Source organism: Psammomys obesus, unplaced genomic scaffold (assembly GCF_907164565.1).
Source record: "Psammomys obesus unplaced genomic scaffold, mPsaObe1.curated_primary_1811, whole genome shotgun sequence".
NCBI classification, from domain to species: Eukaryota; Metazoa; Chordata; class Mammalia; order Rodentia; family Muridae; genus Psammomys; species Psammomys obesus.
Genome location: NW_026585685.1, coordinates 4,533,740 through 4,553,676, shown reverse-complemented (window position 1 = coordinate 4,553,676; position 19,937 = coordinate 4,533,740). Strand labels below are relative to the sequence as shown.

The following is a 19,937-nucleotide window of genomic DNA, read 5'->3' as shown; positions in this document are numbered from 1 at the left end:
TTTTTTTTTTTTTTTTTTTTTTTTTTTTTTTTTTAAGACGGGTCCTGGAACTTAAGTGTAGACTAGGTGGGCCTCAAATTTGCAGTGATCCTTCTGCTGGGATTATACCCAGTAGGGGTATAACTATTGAGACTGTTTTTTGTTTGTTTGTTTTTAGTAAACAAAACTGAAGTCCATATTAAATGCTACAAAAGCTAATGATTTTAGTTGTTCTACTCTAGCTGTATTGCAGAATGAGTCAGAACAGGCCTAGATATACAATTTCAGGGTAAAGATCAGAAAATGTCTTACAATCTGTAGAGTCTCCCAACTCACCTAAGTGATTGATTTTTAATTGCTTGTAGAAACTACTTTTTCAGAAAATATTCTAGGCAAGGCATGCCTGTAGTCTTAGCACTTGGGAGACCAAGACAGGAGAATTTCAAGTTCAAGGTCAACCTGGGTTATAAAATGAGTTCAAGGCCAAATGTGGATAATCAGCAAGACCCTGTCTCAAAATACCAAAACAGCAGACAACAAAAACCCAACAGCAATAGTAACCAATGGATCTTTTTGTTGTTGTTGTTGTTGTTTGTTTGTTTTTCCAGATAGGGTTTCCCTGTGTAGCCTTCCCTGGCTGTCTTGGAACTTGGTCTTTAAGCCAGGCTGACCTTGAACTCACGGAGATGCACTTGTCTTTGCCTCCTGAGTGCAGAGATTAAAAGTGTACCACCACCCAGCACTATTGGATCTTTAGACTGTCTTTGCTCAAACAACTCAGCACACACATAAACACAACATAACAACAATCATTTATTATCTGAAACTAAAATTTGGAAAACCGTGTCAGTCTGTGAAGATACATGACCAGTTAGATGGCCATTCATGGAGGGATCTGCTCTTTTTGCTTTTCTCTTACACGAGAGGAAGTTGTATCGGGAATGTAATTTCAAACCCTAATTATTTTACTTCCCAGAAGGAAAGGACATTTTTAGAGAAAGTCAGAAAGGTGTCAGAGTTTAGCTTCCAGCTCAGACTGCCCAGGTGCCATCCTTTAGCAGGGCAGCTTCAGACAAGCAATTTAGTCTCAGGCTCTTCATTTGTCAGGTGGAGAAGTGGAGAGAGTGCTTTAGCTCATGGAGTCTCAAATGCCATTGGCTACCAGATGCTTCATATGCCAAGTTAGGAGTAACAGCATTGCCACTAAACAGAAGTATATCTTCATTTGGGAGATGTTAGAAAGTGAGGACATGTGCAACTTAACATGTAGCAGTACTTAGGAATTTAGCAAGAGGTGCATAGCGCATAGCATCACTGTCATCTGTCGTCCTCATCACCTGTTGCCGTTTACTGTTCCTCTTTATTGTTTGAGAATCAAATCCAGCCCATTGCCAATATGAGAACATGCTCTACCATTGAAGGGTACTCTTAGCTTTTGCCATTTCATTTTGAACCTATTTTCTCCCAAATTTTTTAATATTTGGAAGTTGAGATTTTAGTGGTTTTTTTTTTTTTTTTTTTGGGGGGGGGGCCAATTTTTTTGGGGATCAGAGGTTAATTTTTGCAAGTTTGTTCTCTCCTCCCACCATGTGGACTTTGGGGATAGAACTCAGGTACATAGAATTGGTTTTTCCTTTGATCCATTTCTCATTGCACTGTTATTTTAACCATAGTTTCAGAAAAGCCCATTTATGTATTCCACCATTCCAGATACATTTATGAAGATGAGTTTGTAGGTAACTTTTACTCATTAAAACTTAGCATGATATATTTAATTCTGGAGTCAGATAGTTGAGAGTCAACTTTGCTCTATCAGTTACTGTTGTTTTAGTTAAGTCTCTCCTTGTTCAGTTTCCTAATGTGTAAGTTTCATTTCAGATGTCTTCGTCTGTGGAGAGCGCTTAGTTTACAGGTTACTGTATTTGAAACATTAATTAAAATGAAATTTCTGAAAGTACAGAGTTTGAAGACTCAAAAAATGGTACTCTAATAAGAATAATTGTTATACCTAATATGCTTATTATGGGTGAAGCCCTGGCCCAAGACTTTATTATTCAAACACTGTAACAACCTTGTGTGATATTTAAAAAGCTCTCAACTTAGAAAATTTCCCAAGTTTCATATCAACTTCTTTATCATCAGAACCTACCTTGAAAATAAGTAATGTCTTTATTAGTCAACTCAATATGCCTCCTCAGTGTATTATTCAGAGATATTAATGTGCTCAATTATGGGGCACTGTCATGAACTCCAGTGGGATTGTGGGATATGTAGATATATTCTTATTACCTTCCTGCAGTTCAGAGTTCAACTTCTGAATTCTAAAACAGGCCCCCAGAGTTTTGACTGAGCGGTTGTGTACTGAAGGTTTTCAGTTTCTTTAAATAAATGTGCCCGTTGCTGACACTGCAGAATTTAGTCACCATAGTTAATTTCCCCAAGTAATGTTATCTTATCTGATATCTGTGTTTTTCTAGAGCCCCTGAAGTTATTCTTGGATTACCATTCTGTGAAGCTATTGACATGTGGTCACTGGGCTGTGTAATAGCTGAGCTGTTCCTGGGATGGCCTCTTTATCCTGGTGCTTCAGAATATGATCAGGTGAGAGTGCTTATTTGAATGGCTTGGAAAGCAACGCACGCTCAGACTGCACAGGTCCCCACATACAGAGAGTACTTTTATAACAATTTGAAACACGGACTGTACAGCATAGGAATATTGAAAAAATTAGGGGTGTCCTAAGTGCATAATATAGACATGGACAAATTGTCTATTATATTGTTACCTACCAAAAATATGTACAAATCTATTCTTTTTTTTAAAAAAAAAAATTCCTTTTATTTTCGAGATTATAATTGCATCATTTCCCTTTACAAATCTATTCTTTTTTTTTGTTATGGTTGGTTTTTTTTTGTTTTGTTTTGTTTTGTTTTGTTTTTTTTTTTTTTTTTTTTTGGTTGTTTGAGACAGGGTTTCTCTGTGTATCTGGGCTCTCAGGACTTGCTTTGTAGACTAGGCTGGCCTTGAACTCACAGAGATACAAATCTATTCTTAAAAGATTAAAACTTTTCAAAAATTTACATGTAAGACTACAAATGATGCCAGTCATTTTTAGAGACTGGGCTGTCTTAGCCCTGGCTGTTCTGAAACTAACTGTGTAGGCCAGGCTGGCCTGTGCCATTCTTAAACAGAAACGCAAACATTTTACAATGCAGTGCTAAATATAACTTGCTATGTCCTGTGCTATACAGTATTGTAGTCATTTTGTAGCCACCTCCTGAGGTTGATATACTGGACTCACGGGGGTGGTGAGCATCCATTTAAAATGCATGGTAACCATTTCTACTTAAGTACTCTGTCTTTATTGATAACTAGGAGCTTGATCTCCTGTGCTTCTTGTGCATTTTTCACCAATACATATATGTTAATCACCACCTGTTTATAGTTTTGGTAAGGTTTCTGCTCAACACTAGGCTGTTTAACATGTGGGCTAAATTTGATACCCAACATTGGTGTGAGGGAGATATATGCAAATTTTTTTAAGGTTTTTTGAGGCCGTGTTTCTCTGTGTAGCCTTGTAGCCTTGGCTGCCCTGGACTCACTTTGTAGACCAGGCTGGCCTCGAACTCACAGAGGTCCACCTGCCTCTGCCTCCGCAAGTGCTGGGATTACAGGGGTGCGCCACTGTGCCTGGCTGAATATTTTTTACTATAATACAGGATGGAACATTGATGCATTAACCCTTATGTTGTTCAAGGGTTGGTTAATTGTTACTAGTGCCAGTGAATTATAGAGAAAGAAATGTGGCAACAAAGTATCTAGATTGAGAAAATGGAGTCGAATTGTTACTGAAGATTAAAAACATTTTCCCCTCACTGGGCAGTAGTGGCTCACACCTTTAATCCCTGCACTCCAGACAAGAGGCTAGCCTAGTCTACAAAGTTCCAGGACATTCAGGGCTATATAGAGAAACCCTGTTTCAAAACAAAACAAAAACAAATTTTCCCACTCTACCATACATTTGGTCTAGAGTTGTTTTCATCTCTATGATAAACAAGGATTTTATTTTATATTACATATGATAGGCATTTTTCTAGCCCTGTACTGATTAGCTCTGATTTAGTCAACTGTGTCCTCTGAGTTCAGAAATGAAAGTAAAATTAAATAAGGCTTAACTGAAGTTTTGGTTGTAAACTTTGGCTCACTCAGAGCTGTTGTTATTTTATATTATACATAGCTCAGAATGAAGTAACTGAAATACATTAGGTCCCAAAAGCTGTCCTACTAAAGGGGTCCGTACCCCCTATCCCTGCTAACCTCTCTCCATTGTAGGGTTGGGAGGTTGGAAAGGAGGTAGAGGCCTAAACACTCTAAATAAAATAGGGTTTAAAAACGAGTACTGCAGTGCTACAGATTATCCTTCTGAAATAGATTCTGTGAGAGCAATCATCTGAGTTAAAAAATATTTTTTTGAACTTACTATGTTGTCAAGACTGGCCTTGAACTCCCAGTCCTCTGGCTTCTCTCCCAAGTACTGGGTGGGATCCAGGTGTGTGCCACCTTCACTGACTCATAAGCTGTAACATGCTGTTGCTGTGTTAGAACTGACACGGCAGAAGACGGGCCGTCATTTCCTAAGAAACTGATCCATTGAAGAAAATCTTACTATAGAAGTAAGTTAAATTCCCATTTTTTTGCTCCTAAAAAAAAAAGACCACACAGCATTGGCAGCTCTTTCAGATGTCACCCTTGACACATACCAGACTTTTAGATTGTGGGTTTTTTTTTTTGAGAAAGAATTATAATTAGAAGGTAAAAAAAAAAAAAAAAAAGCAAAACTTTGTCTTCTCTTAGTTTAGAACTGACTTGGAGTGAATTAGAAGTAGATTGCTCCTAAGTAACCATTTATGTTGTGTTTTATAAGGGTTTAATCTTTTCTAACCTTGTCAGAAACACACTGACTTTCTAATTTAAAAGAAAAAAGTTGAGGGGTAGGAAACGGTACAAATCCATAATCTGTGGCTTCTTAGTCCTTTCAAAACCCTCTTGAAAGCTGTAGATCCACCCCCTGAAAACATACACAGTTTGTTTTTGTACAACTTGAGGAGATTTGTGGATCCTGCTCCAAGCAATTAGAGCCTCCAGGAATGTAGTTCCTAGTCCAACTATTTGGTGGCACCAGTTCAAGCCTAGCAACAGATTGTCGTAACTTTCCTAGGAAGTGGAAGCAAGTACAGTTAGGTTTAGAAGCTGCGATAGCAATCAGAGCGTGTAAAGAAAAAGGATATGTGAACATTTCTGTGTAATATGCTGCTGGGGAGTATGAGGAAGTAGTTTGCCGGGGTTGAATAAATAGTATACTGCTAGGGAGCAGAATTGGGGAGGGTTTGTCTTGGTGCATCTGGGCAGTGTAAAAACAATTCAAACAGCAGGCTCCTGCTGAGGTTTTTGTTTGTTTGCTTTTATAAAAATAACTTTATAGAGTTAGAATTCACATACTGTCAGCCATTTGAATTGTACAGATTGATGGGTTTTTAGTATGTTTACAGGAATATCCAACCATTATCAGTTAGAGAACAGTGAAACCTAGTATCCATTAGCTGTTAATGCATATTTTCCTCCAAACTTCTCAGCTTCTCTGACCTCTATACCAATATTAATCTAGTTTTTCTCTATATAAATTTGCCTACTCTGACATACCATAAATATTCATCACATAGAAAGTGTTCTGTTCTGTGATGGACTTATCACAGCATCAGTTTTTATGACTGAATGATGTTCCAGTGTATGTTCATACGATATTTTCTTTATCCATCTCTTAGCAATACACATGCTCACCATCAGCTTTTGCCTATTGTAAATAATGCTTCTATGAACATTGGCATAAAATAGCCAACATCTTTCCTTCCTTTCTTCCTTTCTTCTGTTTCTTCTTCCTTCATTTCTCTTTTCCCTTTTGGTTTAATAGTGCTACATAACGCCTTGTAAGTGCTAGGCAATCATTCTGCCAAATGAGCAAAATCCCCACATTTGTATGTATAGCTTGGAGTGGAATCACTAGGTCATATATCACTAGGCCCTTTCTGAAGGGCCACTAAAGTATTTTTGACAGATGTCTCAACATTTTACCTCCAAGGGTTTTAATTTTCCACAGGGTAGAAAATTATTTATTTTTTTCTAAAATTAGCCATCTTCCTGAGTGTTATTTGGTTGTGATTTAGATTTGCATTTCCTTAATGGTTATTGAGGCTGGACATTTTTCTTCATGTGTTTCTTGAACATTTGGATATTTTATGTCTGTTTAGGTTTGTTGCCTGTTTTTTACTGTGGTTGGTTTTTGACTGCTGAGTTGTAGCTCTTTTTATTCTAGGTATTCTAACTGTTAATCATTGTTGAGTGGACTTTTATTAATTACACTTTATTTACTTTATATCCTCCCTGCAGTTTCCTTCCTTCTCCCCTCCTAATCCTTCCCTTCCTCCTCTTCCTCCTCCACGCATGCCCCTCCCCAAGTCCATTGGTAGAGGTGGTCTTCTTTTCCTTCCTTCTGATCCTAGTCTGTTAGGTCTCATCAGGAGTGGCTGCATTGTCTTCCTCTGTGGCCTGGTAAGGCTGCTCCCCCCCTTGGGGAGGTGATCAAAGAGCAGGCCAGTCAGTTCATGTCAGAGACAGTCACTGTTCCCATTGCTATGGAACCCACTAGGAGACTGAACTGTCATCCTGAGTGAGCTATCCTAGAAGCAGAAAGACACACAGTATATACTCACTCACATAGACATATAAAATAGGATAAACCTACTAAAATCTGAACACCTAAAGAAACTAATCAAGAGGGAGGACTCTTGCTAAAATGCTCAATCCCCATCCAGAAAGGCAAAGAGGATGGACATCAGAAGAAGGAGAAAACAGGGAACAAATTAGGAGCCTGCCACAGAGGGCCTCTGCTAGGCTCTGCCCTGCAGACTATCAAAGCTGATGCTGAGACGTATGGGCAACCTTTGGGCAGAGTGCAGGGAATCTTATGAAAGAAGTGGGAAACAGTAAGGTCTGGAGAGGACAGGAGCTCCACAAGGGGAGCAACAGAACCAAAAAAATTGAGCACAGGGGTCTTCTCTGAGACTGATACTCCAACCAAGTAGCATGCATGGAGATAACCCAGAACCCCTGCACAGGTGTAGCCCATGACAGTTGAGTGGACTTTTTACATGCCTTATTCCACTCTGTAGGCTGCCTTCTTAGCTGTTGATGGTGGTGTTTGGTACACAAATATTTTTTACTTTGAAGCCTAGTTTGTGTGCGATTTCTTTCTTTGTACTTTTTAGTTTTATATCCAAGAAATAATTGCAACCTATATCATATAGCTTCCCTATCAGTTTTCTTCTGATAGCTTCATAATTCTAAGTTCTTACACTTAGGGTCTTTCACTTATCCTTAGAGGATAGCCATACTATTTGGGTCACTGAAGGAACGAATGCATTGATGATTAAAACGTTGTTTGTCCTTAGGTAGGCGTAGATTAAGAAAGACATTAAGAAAAATTACATGCTGATTGTTGTATAATACAATTAGTAAATTCTTTTTTAGATTTACTTTTTATTGTTTGTCTGTTTTGCTTACATGTATGTCTGTAAACCACGTGCCAGTGGAAACTAGAAGGTGGCATCAGGTCCATGGAACTGGAGTTAACAGTGGTTGCAAAATGCCATGTGGGTGCTGGGAATGGAACCCAGATCCTCTGTAAGAGCAGCCAGTGCTCTTAACTGTGAAACCGTTACTCTAGTCCCCACAGTTGACATTCTATGAAGAAACGCAGTTTGCATATGTGTGTGCTATAAGAACCTCTTGCACTGTGTAAGGTTTGTCATTATTCTGAATTGGAAACCATTCTGGTCTGTCCCAGAAATCTAGTTTTTAGTTTAGTTTTTTTTTTTTTAAACTTTTTATTAAAAGTCTGACTTAAGAGAAAAACAGATTACACTAAAAATATCTCAAAACTAAGTTTTTTTTTTAAGTAGTGCTTTGTAGTAGTTACTAAATAAATATTTGGGTGTTCCTTTTTGCTGTGCATTCTGTATATAGATTTACAGCTACATTTCAGTAGTGTTGATCAGAGAGTTTTTTTTTTTTTTATAAATACCTCTTTTCTGACCAGAATTAATATTTGAGTATAGAAGGTTTTGATAATTTTTTTCTCTGCTTGAAATTGATGTTTGATGGTTTTGATGTTTCAGATTCGTTATATCTCACAAACACAAGGCCTGCCCGCTGAATATCTTCTCAGTGCTGGAACAAAAACAACCAGGTTTTTCAACAGAGATCCAAATCTGGGGTACCCACTGTGGAGGCTTAAGGTGTGTCTTCCCTCCTGTGCTGCCCATGTCTGCACTTCCTACCCCAACTTTGAATTTAGACTTTAGTTAATGATTTCTTGACTTAGAGGAGGGAAAGTGGAGGGGGGCATTTGTAGGAGACAACCCTTTGGAAAATTATTTTAGTGTTCCTATTTAGCCTTATGAATGGATAAAAATCAAGACAGCGTAGCTAGTTTAGTTGGCTGAGGTTGTGCTGTATAGTTAGGCTCAGCAGCTGAGGGGAATATGGAGGACAGTGCTCTAGTTCACATGGTGTGTAATACTGTAATACTGTCACAGAGAAATCCCACTAAACGTGCTAAGACAGCCTAATTTTTTAATTTCTCACATTCAAGCCTTAGAGATAATAAGAGTCTGTTTTTAATTCTGAGCCTACCCCTTTGGTGTGAGAAATTAATTAACCTCATGATCCTGTTAAATAGTATTGGGGTGTGGGGTCCATGTCCAAGAAGCTTTAAGAGAAAAATGGTAACATCAGGTTTATCTGTTTTGTGGCATCACTGCTGCTGCTCCTCTTTTTAGCAGCATTGAAAGGACAGCCCAATAGTAAGGTCACACCTCTCCACTGCAAGATTTTCAGGTTGCTGTCTTTGCCATTTGTAGTTGACAAGGTGACAATACAATCTCTTTGTATTCAGTCTTCAGATTAAAATTAAAATGTGAAAATAATGTAGAGTTTTTAAAAAAATCTCCATGTTTTTTAGACACCTGAAGAACATGAATTGGAAACTGGAATAAAGTCAAAAGAAGCTCGGAAGTACATCTTTAACTGTTTGGACGACATGGCTCAGGTAAGTGTGACATGTTTCAGAGAGGCAAGAGTATATATGATTCTTCAATCAGAGACATATTTCTGATGCTTATATGTGCTAATATTTTGCCATGTGTTAAAAGAACATCAGATTCCAAGTAGTGGATACTTTAATGATACTTGATTTTCCTAACCCAAACCATACAAAAATGAAAAATGTTCTCAAATCTGAAGCTCTTTGCCCAACAGATGGTACTAAAAACTTTTTTTAAGATTTTGGAAGTTTTAGAGTTGGGATTTTTGGGTCAGGGCTGTTCAACTGGTGAAGTCTGTGCAAATATTCTATAATCTTTTCGTTTTTGTTTTGTTTTGAGACAGGGTTTCTCTGTGAAGCCCTGGCTCTCCTGGAACTAACTCTGTAGTTCAGGCTGGCCTCAAAGTCACCTGCCTCTGCCCTGTGCTGAGATTAAAGACTTGCGCCACCAGTGCTCAGTATAAATATTCCAAAATCTTAAACAAGAGTCAACCTGTGTCTGTTTCTCCTTTGCTTTTGCTCACTGGATCTTGTTACATGTCATTACTTTAGAGTAGTATTTATAAAGATTTCTTTCTTGTCCCATTTTCTCTGCTAAATAAATAATTGCATAAGAGCTCACATTTACTGAGAATGCTTGTTGTGTTCCAAATTTAAACACTTTGTACTGTGCCATTTAATCTTTTCAACAGTAGAATCTTACGTATTTCAATAATAACAGACATTTTTATTGCTTAACTTGTGTAGAAATTTTAATGCCAAGAATCAGTTTGGCTCTGTTGTACCACGTAGGCAGAACATTTTCCTCCTGTGGAAATTAGTATTCTGTGATTAAAGTTAATTTCCCCAGTTTTTTCTTATCTAAAAAGCCTGTTTTAAATACCTGCTTTCTCTCTTTTGGTGACAAAAGCAGACACAGTAAATCTTTAATCTACTATTTAACTTAAGTGGAGAAATAGGCTATTTCTAATTTTCTTTGGAAGGTAAATATGTCTACAGACTTAGAGGGAACAGACATGTTGGCAGAGAAGGCAGATCGGAGAGAATACATTGACCTCTTAAAGAAAATGTTGACGATTGATGCAGATAAGAGAATCACTCCTCTGAAAACTCTCAACCATCAGTTTGTGACAATGACTCACCTTCTGGATTTTCCACACAGTAACCAGTGAGTATGTTATGGCCTGTGGCCTTTCTGCCGTGATAGGGCTCCTGGTTGAGTTGCCATCTTACACAGGGAGCTGTCAGGCTAGCAGAAACTTTGGTGCCTGTGTACTGGATCACTGGCGCTTTTCTTTCTTACTGAAAAGTTGGGGGACAGAGAGGTGTGTGTTTTTCTTTTTGTTGTTATAAAAGCCCTTGATTCTTATTTTTTTTCCCTGAAAAAATACTTTGTTGCATGTTTGTCTTGAGTTTTTGTTGTTTAACTTTCAGCATTCACTTACTGAATGTTTGATCTTTTTCAGTGTTAAGTCTTGTTTCCAGAACATGGAGATCTGCAAGCGGAGGGTTCATATGTACGACACAGTGAGTCAGATCAAGAGCCCCTTCACTACACATGTCGCTCCAAATACAAGCACAAACCTCACCATGAGCTTCAGCAACCAGCTCAACACAGTGCACAATCAGGTACTCGGTGAACAATTTTGCAAACACAAGCCTGAGTGAGACAGAAGGCAGTAAGACAAGGAAATCAGCCCTTGTGTTGTATTGGTGTTTTGTTGCTTGTTAAGTGTTTTCTAATTGTGGGCCCGGCCAAGTTGGCTCACGAGGTAAAATTGCAAGCCTGAAGATCACACAACTATTCACGGTAGGAACACACATGTCCACATTCCCCAGGATTATGTACAGACATGCAATAATAATAAAGATCAGTTTTGAGATTCAGCCTCTTCTATTAGGAAAAAAAAAAAGAAATTCCTACTTGGCAAGCATAATGAAAAAGCAACTAGGCTGACATACCTGTCTATCATATGCTTGACAGCATATAAATACAGGGTCCGTTCCATGTCCTTCTGAGTCTTAGCACACATGGGCTCTAGATATTGAATTACTTGTTGCTGCTAGTTTTACTAAGTTTAATAAAATCACTCACTCTTTCCAATAGGATTTTATTTACTCAAGGGTTCTTTGAATAATGATCTTAATGGGGTTGTATTATATTTGCTTGGTAATAAGAAATACATCTTTTTGTTGTTGTTTCTAAAAATGTAAGCTTCTCAGTTTTTTAGTTTGGTCTACTTTCTTTAAAAAATGGAGTTTTAGTGGAATCTCCTATCAGGCATTTTTTTGTGCAGAGTAGCTGTTTTATATAGTAACAACCAGGACAGCACCAAACAATAGCCATTTGCCACTCGTTATGTGCTTACTTGCCTTCATAGTCTTTCTTTATTATCACTTATTTTTGGGATAGATAACATGGCACTTTAAAGTCTTCTTCTGGGCTGACAGGAAGATGCCATCCTGAGTAAAGGTGCTTGCTGCCACACCTAACACCTGAGCTTGCCTGCATGTGGAAGGAGAGCACTGACTCCCCTCAGCAGTAAATAGTTAAAAACAAAAAGGGATGGAGTGGTGCACACCTTTTACCGCAGGCAGAGGTAGATCTCTGTGAGTTCTAGACTAGCCTGGTTTACATATTCTAAGCCATCTAGGACCACACAGGAAGACCTTGTTTCAAAAAAACGAAACAGAGTAAAATAAACCCTTTGTTCTCAGGGTTTTGTTTTGGTTTTTTTTTTTTTTTTTTTTTTCCTTTTTTTTAAGCCTCAGGTATAGCTCAGTTGGCAGAGTGCTTACCAGCATGCATAAAGCAAGTATGGTTGTACACACCTGTAAGTCCCACACTCAGAAGGTAGAGATGGAGGGTCAGGGGTTCAAATGTCACTCATGGATACATAAGGAATTTGGTGCCAGCCTAGACTACATGAGACCCTGCCTCCGAAGTTTTTTTATAAAAAATTTTTAAGAATATGCATCTTGTTTATCTCCATCTTATACTTGTATATTATGTAATCCTCTTGTTTTTAGGCCAGTGTTTTAGCTTCCAGTTCGACTGCAGCAGCTGCTACCCTTTCTCTGGCTAATTCAGATGTCTCACTGCTCAACTACCAGTCAGCTTTGTACCCATCGTCTGCTGCACCAGTTCCTGGAGTTGCCCAGCAGGGCGTTTCCCTACAACCTGGAACCACCCAGATCTGCACTCAGACAGATCCTTTCCAACAAACATTTATAGTATGTCCACCTGCTTTTCAGAGTAAGTATGGAAACTCCTCTGTTCGTAGTATTATATTGGACTTGCCTGCTCTAGGCAGATCTACTTGTTTAGTTCTGATCTTTCACAAGTTTAAACTTGATGATGAAGATGAACTGAAATCGGGAGCTGTCATACAGTAGATTTTTCCCTTTACATTGATTTTATACTCATTACAATACTGTCTGACAGACTGGAGGAGCTCATTTTCTGTTTCCTTAACTAAATTGCTTTATAATGTGTACATATATTTGTGGTCATTGAAGCAAAATATTTATCTTGTATAAGCATATACATCTCAGTATATAGAATATCTTTAAATTGCTATAATCTGAATTGTTATGTATTGAATCTAATCTCATTCCATTTCAAACTAAAGTAAGATGCTATTTTATTATAGGATATAAACCAGTTAATATAGAAACTGAAAAATTTCAGTAATACATATTATTTTTTGAACTGAAAAATTCTACAAGCTGAGGTACTTCTGGGGAAGGCATTAAGACATCTGCTTTAGTATATGATTCATATCCTTCAAACTCCATGTTCCAGTAAGATTAATTTTCATATTTCCATGCTTCCTTATTTTTCATAATTGTTTTGCAATCTAGTCTGTTCAATTATGTTTCCCCTCTAAAATATAGGAAATGTGTGTTGATTGTTTTGGTAAGCTATTTGGAAGGTTAAAGTATTTTGAGTCTTTCTGACAACACATTTGGCTTTCCATTAGAATTCAGTGTTAGGCTGGTGTGGTGACTTACACCTGTAATCCCAGCAGAACTGTGGAGCTAGTCAGATGTTATAGTCAGACACTGCCTCCCAACAAAGCAGAAGTAAAAACTGTAAATAAGCCAGACTCAGACAACAAATACCATATTTTATCTTGTATGTTATTTCTCTGATATGTGGATCCTAGATTTAAAATTCTGTGTGTGTGTGTGTGTTTGTTTGTAAGTCATAAAATTAGAAAGGGGATTGTGGTAGGGGAGGAAGAGATATTAAGGGAGGTGGGAAACGGGGTAATGGAGTACATGTAATTGGAAAGCAGAAGAGGCACTAACTGGGGAAGGAAAGAGAACTGCCTACAGGGGGAGTAGGGAGGAATAGGATGATAGGAAAGAGGATGAATGGGAAGAAAGTGTCATGAGCTGTATGAGGATGCTATGATGAAACCCGCTACTTGGATGCAAATTTAAAACACTAATTTTGAAAAAAGAGAATAAGAAACTTGGTATCAGCGTGGAATAAATCAGGATCTAGGCTTCTCATAGCTTTTTACATAGAAGCAGTTAGCATTTTTATCCTTTTACTTCAGTTACTTATTGATTATGACTTTTGTTTGTTTGGTTTCTGACAGAGTCGGAGCAAACGGAAGGAAATGAGGGGCTGGGGGAGACTGAGAGCTTACCGGGAGGCCAGGAGAGCGATAGCGATGTAAACCAGGGAGAGACCACAGGGAGAGCGGAGGAGCAGATTCACAATCCGTAAATGCAAATTTAGCCTAACTTACCGAAATATTTATATATACATATATATGCCTCATAGGAGTAGATTCTATACTTTGGGTTGTACAAACTGATTCTTGTATAGAATGTAGCAAATGAGCTATCCCTCCTCTCACTTTAATTTTTAAAGTAAATTCTATGGGAACAATTTTCAGAAGTGAGATTCTGAGATTCTCTGCTGCTTTTCAGATGACACTGAGATGAAATAAAAGAACTTTTGAGTTCTTCAACAAAACAAAATGTAAACTGAGGCAGCAGAGTGGGTGGGACTGTGTAAGAGCCCCTTTTAGTATAATTTGATAATAAAACATCTTTCTGGTGAAGTCTAGATAACTTGAGGAGCTAATAGAGTGGATTTCAAAATGTTTGGACGAGAGGGAGTTTGCAAATTAGGTAGTGATGGTGATACCTGAGATGTGTTATAATATGCACTGGACAGTCCTTTTACAGGTTCATCTGTGTATGACTCTAGGAAGTCATAAGTGATGAAGCCTGCATATGCCCAAAGTATTATAGTCATTTATGGTAGAACAATTGGAACCTGGGCAGTGGACTTATCACCTATGTATTGAACTATTCCTTTGCTGCCTTTAGAGATTCAAATCCCAGAGAGTTGTGTAACTTGATGTTAGTTGCAACCTAATCCATGTGCTGATTTCTGTCCAACAGTCCTCACGTCAGGTCGCTTACTTTTCTATCCTCTTTTACAAAATGGCTATACCTAAGAGTATCTGGCAGTTTAGTCTTCTTTCCACATTTCTCTAGTTCTCTATATTTAAAGCACAATATTCAGAAAAAGAAAGGTAACAAAAAATAACTCCCATTCTCTTAGTTCAGAATTCCAGGACAAATGATTGCCTTTTGTCATCCTTTTTTTATTTGTGGTAGAAGGAAGCAACTAGTTTGACTTAGACACACTGGTCGATACTGCAAATTACTTTACATACTATTCCAGTTGGCTAGTATAGTACATATTTTGCCCAATATCAACTAGTTTGTAATTTTGTCCCCTTTTACTTTATCACTCTGAGAGCAATAGATGAGCCGCTGTAGTGAACATTTCCTCCCAGAGTTTGCTTCCTCACTCTCTGCATGTTTTGGGAAGCTATTATACAACATTGTCCTTAAGTTAGTCGTGCACCTGAGACTATAGACAAGAGTTTTACATGGCCTAGCTTTCCTATGGGATAGCCTTGCCTCAGGCAGCATGGCTGACAACTTTGAAATTTTAGTATCTTTTTTAGTTTTTGTTTTTATATAAGGAGCACTTTTTTAAAAGGCATTTTTAAGTAGTTTTACACCTGATTTTACTATTTCCTCTTTGAACATTTCTAGAGTATGTTTTTTTCTTGGTCACAGCTTGTTATTAAATTCCTCTTAAATTGCTAACAAAATTGAAAGACTGACTGAAAATAGCAGTATTATGCTCTATAAATTATGCTCACACGACCCTCCTATAGTAATGTTAAGACAAAGTAGGTCAGGGATAGTGGCACACAGCTGTAATCCCAGCATTTGAAAGATTGAAGCAGTAAGATGACAGAGTTGTAGCTAGTCAGGGCCACATAAGAAGACATTGCTGAGTGGGAGTGAGAGAAGAGGCAGAGGGAGATTAAGCTTGGTAATAGTTTTAGAGTCTTTAATTAAAATGCTTGCATCTTCACTTAGCAGAATTATAGGCAGGAGGCATGACAGAAATTTACACTCTAGTGAAAGTGCTGACAGGAGGGTAGGTTCATAAGAACTCTTTCTGGGCTCTTTAGTCTTTGCAAAAAGAACTGTGTTGCCCCCTTTCCCCCAGATTGAGACAGTGCTGTTTACAGGAAACACTTGTTTGTTGCTGATGCCAAATGCTAATAAGTTGTGATAAGTAAGACCATAGGCACTGTTCACAAGCAGCAGCTCATAAGCTGCTCTTCAACTGCAGGAGTCAGATGGGAAAGCCGCCAGCAAGAGCAGGTTTCTAGAATAAGCCAGCATTTAAAATAAAAAAATATATAAGCGATTTTTTTTAATCCTAGGCATAATTTCTTTTTTTGTTGTTGACTTTACTTTTTCTACTTTCAGCAATGGCATGTAACTAACTTTTTTAACTAGGTTTTAATTTTTTGAGGAGGAAAATATCCTTTAAGGCATTCTATACAAGAGGTTAGCAGATCATAAATTACTGAGTGATGTTCAACTCTCTGTTTTTGGTAGATTCCAGTCTGAAAGCGCTTTCTTTCTTACCCACTCCCCTAGTGAGCTAGAAGGTAAATGTGACTGAGAATGAAGCTTGTCTGGCTCTTACCTGGACTGTTAACGGGGGTGGAATAAGTATTGTAACATTATAAGAGTTTATATTCCCTTATGCCAGTCTTCCCTATATTAAATGCCTTTGCACTAATTTAATCTGAAGGAAACGGCCTCCTTTCCTTAACTTCAGTGACTTCTGTGACTTAAAAGGCTTTGTCTTTAAGTGTCTAGAATTAAAACCTTAGCAGTGAAAAAAAAAAAAAAAGCTAAAAGAACCCCCCCACCAAAGGAAACAAACAAACAACAAATAGCAACAACCCATAGTACTCTTAGACCCAGCAAAGCAATTTAACTTTGATGCTTTCTCCACCAGCTGGGCTGCAAGCAACAACAAAACATTCTGGATTCCCTGTGAGGATGGATAATGCTGTGCCAATTGTACCCCAGGCGCCGGCTGCTCAGCCACTGCAGATACAGTCAGGAGTACTTACACAGGTAAACGCCAGAACATACTGCGTACTCAATATTGCTGAAGCACTATGAAGAATCATATTTTGTTCTGGAAAAAAAAAAACAAAACAGTGGTATCTTCTTTGTCTATAAGATCTTTCTTGCTCATGATTCAGACGTCTTAAAATGAAATATTTATAAGAGAATAAGAACACTCCTGTCTTTTACAACTCTCCCCTTATCTTTTTAGACTTGTAGAGATGACATTCTAGACATTGAGAAATGGTGAAGATAATACACATGCTAATTTTTCTTTACTGTAAAATGTATGGTTTCCTTCTTGCCCTTCTGGTATCCCTTTTTACTTGGTCTTAGAATTTTGTAACAGTTAAGGCTAAATCAATCAGGTTACCTCCTCAAATATTTAGTCCTTTATTCCCTGTGTTTAATAGAAAACTTTAAAATGTTGTATTTTCCAGATGATTGAAACTAAGGTCACAGACAAAATCAAGAATTTGTATAGTATACACATTACACTTTGAATTCCATATGTAAATGTTGGTGGCCCCTGATGTACAAGAAATTCTGAAACCCAAAAGCTTATTTTGTGAGTAAGAGGAAGGTTTCATAAATGAAATACCTGTGTTTATAGATGGATGATCTGATTCTGGTCCAAGAAAGATTTCTGTACTTTGTTTTTGTTTTGTTTTGTTTTTGCCTGATAGCATTGACCTTTGGCCTAGTGGGCCAAAGCTCCTCACAGCTGAAAAGAAGTTGTGTTTGGCATGTGCCTTTTAGGTGATATGAAATAAGTTCATTGTCAGTAATAACTTGGGGGGGAATGAGGACCCTTCTGAACCCAGATAACCTGCCTCGGTGTCATTTCACTCACCTGCCTAATCTACATTTCAGGGAAGCTGTACACCACTAATGGTAGCAACTCTCCACCCTCAAGTAGCCACCATCACACCGCAGTATGCGGTGCCCTTTACCCTGAGCTGCGCAGCCGGCCGGCCGGCGCTGGTTGAACAGACTGCTGCTGTACTGGTAATTCCCCTCACTTGATTGTGTTACTAACGGAGTTTCTTTGGTTTCTTTCTTTTCTTCCTTCCTTTCTTTCTTTTTTCTTTTTCTTTTTTTTTAAATTTTTTCCTGTTTGTTTTTGTTCTGTTCTTCTGGTTTTCTCATTCAAAAACAAAAAAAAAAAAAAAACTAGCTTAGTCTTTGCAGAGGGCATGGAAGCATGTGCCATCTTGTGGCTGTGTTCTTGCTCCATCTTTAATGTCTCATTGTTTCCTCCCCAACATTTGCTGAAGCACTGCTTGACTCTGAGGACAGTGTGATTCTTCTTTGCCAGCCTAGTGTGGTTAAAGCTCTCTTCGTAGCCTCAGGAGAGCTTCAACATTCTCACCTGTTTTCTGCCCTCTCTTACCTTCCTTGGCTTTTGAGATGGAAGGAAATGGCCTAACATTTGGCCCTGCCACAGGTATCCAGATGCCAAAATTTGAACTCCCTGTTAAGCTAGCTGCCCCCCTTTTGTTATTTTAATATTTTAAAACTTTTGTGTATATAGAAATGCTTAAAATGGTCTTAATGTATTACTTTCTCATAACATTAACTGCCTTCTGTGACTGTCTGAAGATAGTGTTTTTTGGCATTCAACATCAGTGTCACCTTTTATCTTCCATTTAAAGATGTTCCCTTTAAAATACACTAATTGGTCATATTGATGGTCAAAATAAAAGGTGAACTTATTTGTAGGGATTTTTGAGAAATTATTTTATAAATAAGTTGTAATACAAAGATGGAAATATGGCTGAAAAACTTTTGCACATACAGGATCCTTGTTATTAGAAGTCCTGAGGGAAAAGTCAGTGCTGATAGCTGCCATTGTAGGTGTGTCCAGCTTAGAGATGGAAAAAGCAAATACAGCTTGCTTTGCAGTGTATTTCAGGATTTGTAACATACAGAGTGATTTTGGCTGTGTTTTGTTTTGGTTTATTTGGGCAAGTTAGAATTATTTCAAATACAGCATTTCGATATTTGAAATTTAAAATTAGGTAAGCCTCTGCAAGCCTAAATGATACTGTTGAGTCTCCTTGTCTTTATCTTTCACAGTGGATTTAAATTTCTGTTGTTATCTCCCAAGTATTCATGAATGAAACTCTTCCAGAAACATACTTGGATGGAACTTGTTTGGTTTTCAGTTTAAAAGTCTTTGCCGCATGTGGATTGTTTCTTACAAGCATAAAACCTGAGTGCTAAGGAGTCAGATACAATTCCAGCTTGGCTGGCTCACATTTTAACTCGCTCACTTGTAGTTTTGAGATTGAGAATAGCAGTTGACCCTTCACCTTTGCTGCTCTAGCCTTTTGTTAAGCTTTGCACATTTTTGTTCTTCCTGTCAAAACAGTTCGTCGCTTGGAACGCCAGATTTCTGCCTCACATTGGAATGTTATCTCTTGCTTTGTATTAAACTACATGCTTTGTCTTGTGCAGGTGTTGGCTTATGGAAAGACGCATGGTGTGACTTAACATCTTCTCTTATTTTCTGTTCTGTTTTGTTTTGTTTTAAATTCTGCGTATGGTAGCAGACGTGTTTGCAGTTTCTCTGCTCAGAAGGCTTCTGGTTTGGAACCAGTATTTGTAACAAGTGGATCTGTTACTTGCAGAAATATTTTTAAAACTGTTTGATGGCCTTGCAATTTGAAATTCATGAAACAGAACCATATGTATCCTAGTAGGTAATTGTACTGCCAAATTCAGGTTTAAAAAGGAAATGTCCTGTTACTTTTTAATTTTTCCAGAAAATGCTGGTTTCTCTACAGAAGATGTTTTTTGTTACCCAGTCTATCTCGAGTACCATCATTGTTTCTTAAAGACTAGAAGTACTCTATTTTCCTGTAGTGATTAGTTTTGTACTAAAACACATCTCTACAAATAATACATAAACGGATATAGTTTCAACAACTTTTAAGAACAAATATGGAGCTTTAAAATATTTAAAAATTTTTTTTGTTTATTGATTTAGTTTTTAATTCTATCATATAGCTATAAGTAATATTAGCTCTTATTTACCAAAGCATTTGGTATGTGGTCATCCATGTCTGCTCTAGTTTCTACCCCTCTAATAAAGGGGGCAATTCTGCCATATATATTATGGGTTGAATTGGCTTATTGCCTTATTGTCTTATCTAATTGGCTTTCAAATTTTAGAATTCCTATTTTTTAATCCAAAGCAAGTCCTCTTCCTAGGAAGTCCTCTTTCTAGGAATGTGTTTTACAGGCTTTTGTAAAAAGAATATCATTTCACCAGGGTTTACTTGAACCTCCAGGTTTCTTTTCATGACATCATAGA

At 37.7% G+C, this 19,937-nt stretch overlaps 1 protein-coding gene across 2 annotated transcripts in view; it reads left to right on the top strand.

Annotated features, from left to right (window-relative positions):
• Positions 1 to 19,937, top strand: part of Hipk1 (homeodomain interacting protein kinase 1) — a 53,042-nt gene that overhangs the window by 20,060 nt on the left and 13,045 nt on the right. The window contains exons 3-10 of one of the 2 annotated variants that reach the window (XM_055628679.1): positions 2,457 to 2,580; positions 8,211 to 8,330; positions 9,056 to 9,142; positions 10,120 to 10,304; positions 10,603 to 10,663; positions 12,167 to 12,392; positions 16,503 to 16,624; positions 17,492 to 17,626. In XM_055628679.1, coding sequence (XP_055484654.1) covers positions 2,457 to 2,580; positions 8,211 to 8,330; positions 9,056 to 9,142; positions 10,120 to 10,304; positions 10,603 to 10,663; positions 12,167 to 12,392; positions 16,503 to 16,624; positions 17,492 to 17,626 — 1,060 coding nt within the window. Of the gene's footprint in view, positions 1 to 2,456; positions 2,581 to 8,210; positions 8,331 to 9,055; positions 9,143 to 10,119; positions 10,305 to 10,602; positions 10,766 to 12,166; positions 12,393 to 16,502; positions 16,625 to 17,491; positions 17,627 to 19,937 lie in introns of both variants that reach the window. The other variant, XM_055628675.1, reaches the window with a different exon arrangement.